This window comes from Geospiza fortis, unplaced genomic scaffold, assembly GCF_000277835.1.
Source record: "Geospiza fortis unplaced genomic scaffold, GeoFor_1.0 scaffold162, whole genome shotgun sequence".
Classification (NCBI taxonomy): domain Eukaryota; kingdom Metazoa; phylum Chordata; class Aves; order Passeriformes; family Thraupidae; genus Geospiza; species Geospiza fortis.
This window is the reverse complement of record NW_005054316.1, coordinates 3,923,151-3,932,968: the sequence shown is the minus strand read 5'-3', so window position 1 is coordinate 3,932,968 and position 9,818 is coordinate 3,923,151. Positions and strand designations below refer to the sequence as shown.

The 9,818-nt window shown below is 40.1% G+C and overlaps 1 protein-coding gene across 2 annotated transcripts; it reads right to left on the bottom strand.

The window, feature by feature from the left end:
- Nucleotides 1–2,585: 2,585 nt before the first annotated feature.
- On the bottom strand, nucleotides 2,586–9,776 carry CCDC28A (coiled-coil domain containing 28A). 2 transcript variants are annotated; one of them, XM_031056304.1, is made up of 6 exons: nucleotides 9,761–9,776; nucleotides 9,017–9,205; nucleotides 6,221–6,384; nucleotides 5,136–5,290; nucleotides 4,460–4,482; nucleotides 2,586–3,315 (listed from the first exon to the last, which is right to left on the bottom strand). In XM_031056304.1, exons 2-6 carry the CDS (start codon nucleotides 9,172–9,174, stop codon nucleotides 3,261–3,263), a joined length of 555 nt encoding a protein of 184 aa, XP_030912164.1. In that variant the 5' UTR covers nucleotides 9,175–9,205; nucleotides 9,761–9,776; the 3' UTR covers nucleotides 2,586–3,260. The 2 variants fall into 2 exon arrangements, with proteins under 2 accessions (XP_030912164.1, XP_005420148.1); XM_005420091.2 differs by lacking the exon at nucleotides 9,761–9,776 and having other exon boundaries at nucleotides 9,017–9,386.
- Nucleotides 9,777–9,818: the final 42 nt, after the last annotated feature.

Sequence of the window (9,818 nt, the reverse complement as noted above, 5' to 3'; positions counted from 1 at the left end):
CAGGATGATCAGATAATTTGCAAACTACTCGTTCATTCAGTCTGGTCCCAGCCTCTCAGTTTGTTGGGAATTTTTCTTGGCTATTTCATGTTCTGGTTTTTGTTGGTTTGATATGATTAAAGAGCTGTAAGTTGGAGGTCTCAGATTAATCTTACTATTTCTAAATAGTGGGGAAATTATGTCTATTACAGTGACTGATTTCTGAGATTTAAAATTTATGTCTAACATCATCTACTAAAAACATAAGGCTTCATTTTTTTTTACTTAGGAGAGAGAGATGTACAGGTCTTGTGGATGTGTGCCACAAGTCTCTTTGTAAAGCTTTATTTCAGCAAAGCTCAGTGCTGATTCAGAAATCTGCAGTGTCTGGTTTCATTGCAGAATCAATCTTTCCCAAAGGAGTAGTCCTTAATTTCTTTGACATGTTTCTTCCTTGGTGTTTTCCTGTTGGCTTGTGCTACCAGATGAGTCCCTGGGATTGCAGGTGTGCTCCACTGGGGCCAGCACTAGAGAGCACATAGCTGAGAGCAGCAGAGGACCTTTGCCACCACCCTGCCACCCTGTCCCTCTGACCTCTGCATCTCATCCCACATCTTGCCAGCAACAAGCCTGGTACTGTCCCAGTCCCCCTCCACATCTATTGTAAATCTCTGCCAGTGAGCCCTGCTACTTCCTGAGCAAAGACTCTCCTGCCTAACCAAGAAGGATGAATCCCATCTGATGCCAGCAGGCCTAGTGCTGCATAGGCAATTGCATTGTCAAAAATCCCAAAATTTTGGCAGTGACACCAGCCATGCACTAATAGACTCAGCCCACCTGTTTCTTACTGTGTTGTTGCCTTCAACTGGAAATACAGAGGAGAATGTAACTTGTGCCCCAGATTCCCCACGGTGACGCGGCAAAGAGCACCTTCTTCCAAACACCAAACCCATTTATCAGTGGGAGTTTTTATGCCACAGCACTGGCCTAAACTCAAACTAGTAAATATATTAAACATTTAATGCCGATACACTTATCTCCACAAACAACTCTTCAGGAAACAACATAATAGAAAATTAACTCACTTTCTGCAGCCACTTACATACTTTTCTAATTACAAAAGACTTCCCACAAATACGTTACAGTAGGCTTTTTTTTCTTTTCCTGCAGGAGCCCAGAAATGTGATTAGCTCATTACCACATAAGAGTTCAGTATCTCAAAAGTCTTCCTACAAAATTTTCTTGTATGAAGCCAAGTTAATAAGCACCAACCATTAATGGACTGTGTCAGAGACACAAAGTTGTATCCAGGAGGAGGTAAGGGAAAAAGAATTTCCTAATTTCTTAATTACTTGCTAATTAGTGCATTCTTGGTGACTTGTAAAGCAATTGAAGAAAAAGGGGCTAATTCTTGTATAATTCTAAACAGCTGCTTGAGATAGGTATTAGTTTATGTCTGTATCTCAAATTATACCCTCTGTCCTTGCATACATTGCTGCAGAAACGAGATCAAGTCATCCAACATGTTTGTAAGTGATTTGAAATGTGTTTGACATAGTAAGCCTAAGCAGTTTGATGTCAGAGCCCAGAAATGGAAAAGAGCTACCTCTAACAGAGAATGAGTGTGCGTTACAGTGCTGTGATACACTGCACTTGCTGGCAAGAGGCTGCTACTGAGCACACAGCTCTGCTCCTGCATCCAAGTGAGCTGCAGGAATACAATTTTGTTTGTGTAACTGCAGCTCTACTAGTCACTTCTGCCACACCTGATATGAGGCACGAGGCTAAAAGATGCTACTTTTTTGCTCAGAAGTCTGCCCAGAAACAAGGGCATAGTACTGATGTGAGAAGGTGCTGTGCAGAAATGGTAATTGCCCAATTACTGGTCAGAGGTGTGTGTGTAGAGAACACACATCAACCTTGGCTTCACTCTGTGAGAAGCCTGTTGTGTTGTAGTTCTCTTAAGCTGACTTTGGATTTCACAACATCACAGGTACATACCCAGCTGCAGGCAGGGACTCCTAGGTCCGTTTACGCAAACTCCTAGAGAATCTTGGCAACGAAGGAGATAAATTGTGTAAAGAACAACCTGAGGGGACAACCACTGGGATCCTACTGGTTTGTAAATCATGGAGATGTGCGTGACAGGTGAGGCAGAATATTTGAGGCTGAATCTGGAGCCAGAGCACTCAGGGGTGGTTAAAGGATCCTTCTGTCCCCAGTGTGCTGCAGGCTTGGTGCTGCACAGTCCAAAACCACATCTTGTGGCTGCAGAAGCCTCTTCTCCAAAGATGCCCAACAAAAGGAATCTTCTATTTCCTGGCCACATGCCCACTCTGGGCTGATGAAAGCTTTGCACTCAGGAAGAAGGATAAAGATTCCATTCCTTGTTCAGTAAGTGTAAAATCAGCGTGGAATCTGAATGTATTACCTAAAAACTGAATATAAAATGAATCTAGAACCAAAGGCATGGTGATAGAAATTTTGGATCTAAAACCAGCCTGATTTTATACTAATACAGATTTTTTTTTCCCTCTGGCTGTGCACATAAAGTTGACACCAATTAATTGGTGTCATCTATTTACAACATCAGAATAACTACAAAATTGATTATCCTGGATTTATTGAACAGTGACTATTTACCGAGTTTTGGATTTTCACAATACTTAATTTATGTAGACTGGTAGCATGCACACCAATTCTAATTTGGTGAGACTTTATAATTATTCATAGTATGGGAAAATGTAAACTCTGCAAACATTTGGACAGTGCTAAAACTCATCTTCCAATATCAGCTTCTGCAAATGAAACATCATATATTTAAAACTTTTCACTTTATTAACAATAAATTATCTGGTGGCATCACCAATCAACAAAACACTAAAGAGACAGTGAGCAGATTGTCTGTATAATGATTAGAAAGGCAACATTATCAGTACCTTCATAAAAACTGGAGAAATGCCAATGAACTTATATACATGTACCACTTGCAACCATATGAACACTGAGCAGAAGAAATGCATTTCCAAGTTTCTCCAATTTTTCTGTTAAGTAAGGCAATAATAAAAAGCACAGCATCACAATTAACTACAACTCTAGGTACTGAGCCCTAACATAATGCAGTGCTCAGAGGAATGTGCAAAATAAACACCTGGATTTGCACTTTGATTCTTTGTTGTGTAAAATTAAAAAACAACACGAAGTCACAACTCGTCTTGATTCCATTGTCCAGAAAAACAAAAGCAAAGCTGGAGAATCCAGACTGACAAAGATGTTCTCTCTCAGCCTGTAGTACCATTTGGAATATCTTGAGCATCGGCTAAATGTAGCTTTTGGCTGAAGCAAATCATTAAGGAATAACACTTTCACATATAGATAAGGCATTAACAAGACAGCAGTGTTACATGAAACTCTGCTTACTCTGGGGTATGCACCAGTCCAGACAACTGTTCTGATGAGTCCTATGCTAGTCCCCCGCCAGTAGATTAATATTTCTCAATGAGACTTGAGCATTACCTACCTACAGCATTAGCCTGGGGATCAAGGGCGATGGCGGATTGTTTTTATCACTATTACATATTACTGTCACATTCTACTTGTCCTCTTTATGAAGTCTGCCTGAAGATGCAGGGAATGTAGATACCAGAGCAGGATCTGAAGCCCCGAAAACTAGAGCCTCACCTCCTCAATGCATACAAAGTGTGTAACAACAGAATTAACCAGACTGCAGAGTAAACTGAGTGCTACACTCCTCCACTGCCATCCTGGCTTATCAAAAGCATAGTGTGAAAGACAAGCTGAGACATTCAGCTTTATCTTCTCTGTGGGCTAAGAGCACACATTTGTTCAGTTTCCTAAGCTCTGCTGAAGTACCTGACCCTAGAAATAAAAAATTAGGTCAGCTCCATGGTCAAGCAGTGATAAACGACCACGCACATTTCTAGAAAAAAACTAAAAGGTAATAGAATTCACTTATCAGTGGGACAGATGCCTCTGAATATTGTTGAAGGAATATTACTATGGATGTTTGTTCCAGAATGTCTCAATAACATGCATGCAGAAAGACCCTGCTGCTGATGGGTTTTGCTACTGACAATACATTGTGGTTCACAAGTGGAACATGGTAGCTAAATAAATCACCAGGTGAAAGAAACAACCTATAATTAGATGTGTTAAGATACAGCCACTTATGTATTGGAAGAACCTAAAAATTGATGCTGTATTATAGTACTCATTTAAAAGCACAGCATCACAATTAACTACAACTCTAGGTACTGAGCCCTGCAGTGCTCAGAGGAATGTGCAAAATAAACACCCGGATTTGCATTTCTATTCTGTATAAAATTAAAAGACAAACAACACAAAGGGATTATTGAAGGAATCTGATTCTTGTAAAGACATCAGTTGCTAGGGAAACACACTGCGATTTGACTACAGTTAGTAATTATAATGCAAAATAAACATTTTAGGAAAAGGATACATAGATGAATTTAGTTCTTCTAGCTGCAATATAAATGTAGAAATTATGAGAAATGGCACTTCAGTTAGTCAAAGAAATGCAACAATTATGCTGGTATGCTGAAATGAATACATTAAAACAATGAAGGAAATAACTAATAGTTTGGGCCAAAATGTGTGATTTCTTACAAAAATCAAACCTACACTGAATTCTATACAATGAGCTAAGTTCCAAATTAAGTTTGGAAATTTTGGAAATTAAGTTTCCAAATGCACTGATCTCATGAAATTTAAAGAAATTTTAACAATTCTGGTTTTTATGGAAATAAACTAGACAAAGTGTAGAAGGTACAGATCTATATTCTTTGTTATGTGTCACCTTCCCCAGACATAGGAGGACAGACTGCAGGGAAAGTGGTTGTCGTTCCCTAGTACATGGGCTGTCCCTAAGTAGGCTGACAGGCTCAGGTATGTCATGCAGCCAGCCTGCTCCCCTCCCCAAAGTAACCAGCAGCTGTAACAAACGGAAACAACTCCTGTGTTCTCTCCGAACCAAGAGGAGGGCAGGGCACACCTTGGTTCATTGAAGAGCTATGTTCTCCTCAACTGTAAATCACTACACACACAGCCCACAGCAAAGCTCAGTTCAGGAAAACACTGCTCCTAAATTCCATGATTTGTGCCTTCCCAGTACTTACATCTGACAGCAGTCTATCCAGGTTGGAATCACTGGCTAGTTTTCTTTTGTCTTCAGGAAGTTCTTCCATCTCCCCATAGAGCTCCAGATTGAGGCGAGCAAGTTTCTCCTGCATACTCCGCACATGCTCCATCTGCTCTATGGAACATTCATTTCCTAAAACAACAAGTAAAAACTTTATATAAAGAAACCCAAGAGAGAAAACGAAGATGTGAAGATGCAGCTTTTTATATCAGAGAGGAGAGATGTAGCTTTCTACATCAGAGAATTTAAACATCAATTTTACAACTACATTTGCTTTCTTGGTGGTTTCACTATTGAAGTTTCTGTCATCCCATTTGTTGCTGTGTTGTGCTGAATTTACAGTGGCTATCCAATGTTCTCAGAGTTTTTTAGAATGCATGTGGTTTTTCTATACTCTTGAATTTTTCTCTGATTCAGAAAGGCCCTGTATTTTAACTTGAAATTCAGTCAAAAAAACCTTCTTTCCAATTCTGATTTCTCTGAGGGTTGCTTTCTTGAAATAGATGGTTGATATAATACAAACTTTTCAGGTTCTTTTGTAAAATCTGTGTGGAATTGACAGGCTGACCTAAAACTAAACTTGCAAAAGTAGACATGCATTTTTCTACTTTGTACAAGGGAGAAAAGAAAGCAAAAATGTGCAATGTTTCTTCTAAAACCTCCATCAACTCTGAGGCTGTAAAAATACTAAGAAGCTAAGTATAACCTGGGTAAAACGCAGCTTGCACTGAATTTCATAAAAGTTGTTACCAACAGTCTTAAATGTTCATATGCAGCAAAACTGGGTGCTAAATACGGTTACTTCTTCCTACATAAATAAGTGATTTGAAACTTGGTATCTTAAGGAAAGGTGCTTCCCTGCTGGAAGGACTAATGAAATGGCATATGAATAATCTCACAACACAGACAACCTTACAATGGGGCTATAATTTAAAAATGCATTAAAATCATAGAGTCCAACTGACAGCTGGCAGTCTGTCCGTGCAGCACATTTGTTTGCAAATGTTACCACTGTACAGCTATAAAAAACAACTATTGTACACACCCAATTCATGCACTTACCAAATGCCTGAAGTTTGCCAGAGTGGAAGTCATTCAAGAGACTCAGAAGTCCCCTTTCCATTTCCTGGACATCTGATACATCTGTGAGAAAAGAATGCTGGATTGGTGCTGCCTGTGCCCCTTTTGCTTCAGCTCCTGGAGGTTTGGCTTTCTCTTTGATTACGCTAAAAAAAAAAAATTGAACAAAACAAATATTACTTCCTGCTTTCAATTTCACTGTAAATTTGAAATTGAAAGAAGTGTACATCTGAGCTTTAAAATTAAATGGGAACTACATAGTGCATATTTCAGTCACTGCTTTTAAGATAAACACTGGACCTCCAGCTTGTCTTACAAATAAAGAACATCACTATCTCAACATTTTGATACTGCAAAATGAAGGGTTCCAACAGTCTGCTTGGACCACACATCTGTGATGGCCATCTTAGTAACCTAAAGCGGGCCAGCATTACCCAGCAGTGACACGTAGGGCATTAGCACAGAGAAGACCTCTAAGATCATCAAGTCCAACCATTAACCCAGCACAGCCATGTTCACCACTAACCCACATCCTCAAGCACGACATTCATGATTTTTTAACATTTCCAGGGATGGTGATTCCACCATTTTTCTAGGTAGACATTATCTGCATAAAATCACCCAAAAAGCATCTGCAAGCCAGAGAAACCCCCTGAAAAATCATACTCTCCTCCTGTCACAGACATCTGTAGACTCCAACCCCTGTGGAAAACAGCTGGTTATAAGCTCTGGAAGGTGACCTTGACTCCACATAAATTTTCTTAGAGCTCTTTCTTTCAGCCCACAAATAACATCCCAATTTTGTATATCTCACCATCAAATCCACTGTCCCACTACTCTAATGTACCAAATGAAACTAGTCTGTGCCCAAACATCAAATTGCTAAAAATGGTCTACAACCCTTCCTGCAAGAAAATCATAAAAATCCCTAGATCCCATACACTTCTCTCTAGACACAGCACTTATTCGGAGCACCATGTGCCCATAGAAACTACATGGATGAAAATTAATAACCACTTTAAATCCCTGTGAACACACAAGCAATATGGAAACTAAACAGGCAGCTCCCAGTGAGAAGCAGCATGTTCCATCTCTGACCCAGAGACAGACAGACAGACTGCATCCTAATACAGTTTAAGTAGGAGGCTGTCCTGCAGCCTTGTGATTAATCTGTTCAGAACCTGATGCAGTGAAAAAATCTGAGCCTAAAAATTTTAATTTAGAATACTATGGGATATTAAAAAAAAATCACAGACTTAAAAAAGAGGCTTTATTTAATTAGTGAAGATAATGGGGTTTAAAGCACAGTAAGGCTTTCCCATGCTCTGCAAATTCTCTCTTTCTTATAGGAAATAATAATTCTTTGTCCAGCCCAAGAGCTTCTGTAGTCTATAAAACATCATATAGACTATATGCTATAGAAACAACCAGCAGTCCAACAATCACCATATCCAGTTCAACTCAGAGCAACTCAATTTAGGTTCTGCTTCAATTTCAGACTTAATGGTTTGTACAGTAGACAGGTCATCCATTTTTCTACCTGATTCTGGTGTTTAATAAAATAAACTATTGGTCTTTGAGAACTTATTGGATTCTTGCAGATAAAGTGAAAATTAATTAAATACTCCATTATCACAGTAGTAGTTCCTCACATTATTATGTCAATTACCTCTCCTGCTTGATAAGTTCAAGGAATTATCTGTATTAGCACTGCTTGGTAAGTTTAACAATTGTGCCAGAATGGCCAGAACTTACAGCAAAAAGCACATTTTCTTCTCTACACAATCTTTTGGACTGCAAGAAATTAATTTCTAGTAAATCCCAGGATAATAATGTTGAGACTTGAGTAGACTGTTCAGTCAAGTGCAGAAGCCACCAATTTATAGCACATTAGTATTTACTAATATTTCCCTCTAAGTATTAACACGGTTTTCCTGAAAAATAATGTATACACTTTACATTGCAGAAATTAATTATTTATCAGGTCAATACTGCATCCTTCAAACAGACTCTCTGTGCTGATGCTCACAGTTCTGTATTTAATCTTCAGCTAAAACTCAGAGGTCAGTAAATTCTGCTGCCTCTCTCCAGCTAACATTTCCCTTTAAAATTCCTCTTCGTTTATTTATCTACTGTGTCTGCCACAGCCAAGAAACACATTTTCTAACGTGCAGATAAATTAATGTTCTCAAACTGCAACCAACTTATCATCAAAAAAACACAAACTATTCTGATGTGACACTTTCTGAAGAACTGAATGTCTCTCTTTACGCAAGACACTGCCCCAACTGAGAGGTCCTCAGTCACAAAACACCTGGAAATTCCAGTTCTAGCTCATCCTGTTCAATTTATGTCCTTCATTTCCTGCCGTAGTTGTCAGTTCCAACCTTGCAGTCATGTAATATTTTATTTGTTGCTCACAGCTGTACATCTAGTATCTCCCATATGATGCCCAAATCTGATCACCCAACTTGTGTCTTTCACCAGGCACACCAGGCTACACTCTGCTTCAGCTAAATTGTTGTTGGTATGAGTTTACAGCATTGTGTAACATTTCAGTAAGCTTACAAGAAAAGTATAAAACACCTTCCGTTGCTGTAAAATAACCATTATATTGCATTAAACATAAATCATGTTGCTAAAAAAGACACATCATCAAAACTTTTCACAAGTCTGAAGCTCTTCTGTCATAGCCAGTCTAAACAACTTTAGACTGCGTCAGCATTGCCAAGCTCCTGGCTCTCACTCCCTCTAGGTCTGCAAATGGCCCGAGCTTACCGTTTTAACTTTGGTTTTTGTACAGCAGGCTGTGGGGCAGGGTTGGAAAAGGCTGTACTTTTACTGACTGGCACTGAGCTTTTCTTGGAGTTAGCAACCTGAGCAGAGTGACTGGAAGATGATTTGGGGCTCCTCCTCTTGATCTTCCTTTCTTCCATTTCTTCCAATTTACTGCATCTAGACTAATGTCTTCATAGGGAAGGAAAGAAAGTGAGAAAAAATCCATTAAAACTGGTATTCACAATAAAACCAAGTAGAAAGACAGCTCATGGAAATGAAACTTATAGTTCCTTCAGAGATGAGCAGTCCCTCATTTCTGAGAACAAGAAAATCCAGTTTTTAGGAGAAGCTGTCTGGCCTGCTTGATGAGCGGAAGGGGCAGGACTTAAAACCTCCATCCGCCAACAGGTACCTCCAAATGATCTCAAGCACTGTGTCCCGTGGATTACGCCTAGGAACACCACGACTGCTCGGGCAGGCAAAACACCGACAAGTGCTGTGGCACGGGGATGCTGCCACCCATCCGTGCCACAGAACCGCCTCTGCTGAGGGAAACTCAGCCGATGCCGGCTTGTTGTTCCTGTGACGCAGCTGCTGTTACCGCAGCTCCACACTTGCTATTACTGTCACACACTTGCTGTCACTGCCGTGACACGTTTATTGTTATTATGGACTGTTAGCACTCCTACACCACCGACGGGCCCTGCCCAGGTCCGCACGCACAGCCCACCCGTGTGCGGTTACCGGGCGCTCCCTCGCCGCCTCCTCGCCGGTGAAACGCCCCTGACACCCGTTACACCCC

What these genes read in the sequence shown, in the direction of transcription:
- CCDC28A (XM_031056304.1), bottom strand. Translation starts at nt 9,174, where the DNA reads ATGGAAGAAAGGAAGATCAAGAGGAGGAGCCCCAAATCATCTTCCAGT. An exon ending in CAAAAACCAAAGTTAAAACG is followed by an intron (nt 6,385 to 9,016) that starts GTAAGCTCGGGC and finishes TTTTTTTTTTAG; the next exon opens with CGTAATCAAAGAGAAAGCCA. An exon ending in GAAGAACTAAATTCATCTAT is followed by an intron (nt 3,316 to 4,459) that starts GTATCCTTTTCC and finishes GATTTGCTTCAG; the next exon opens with CCAAAAGCTACATTTAGCCG.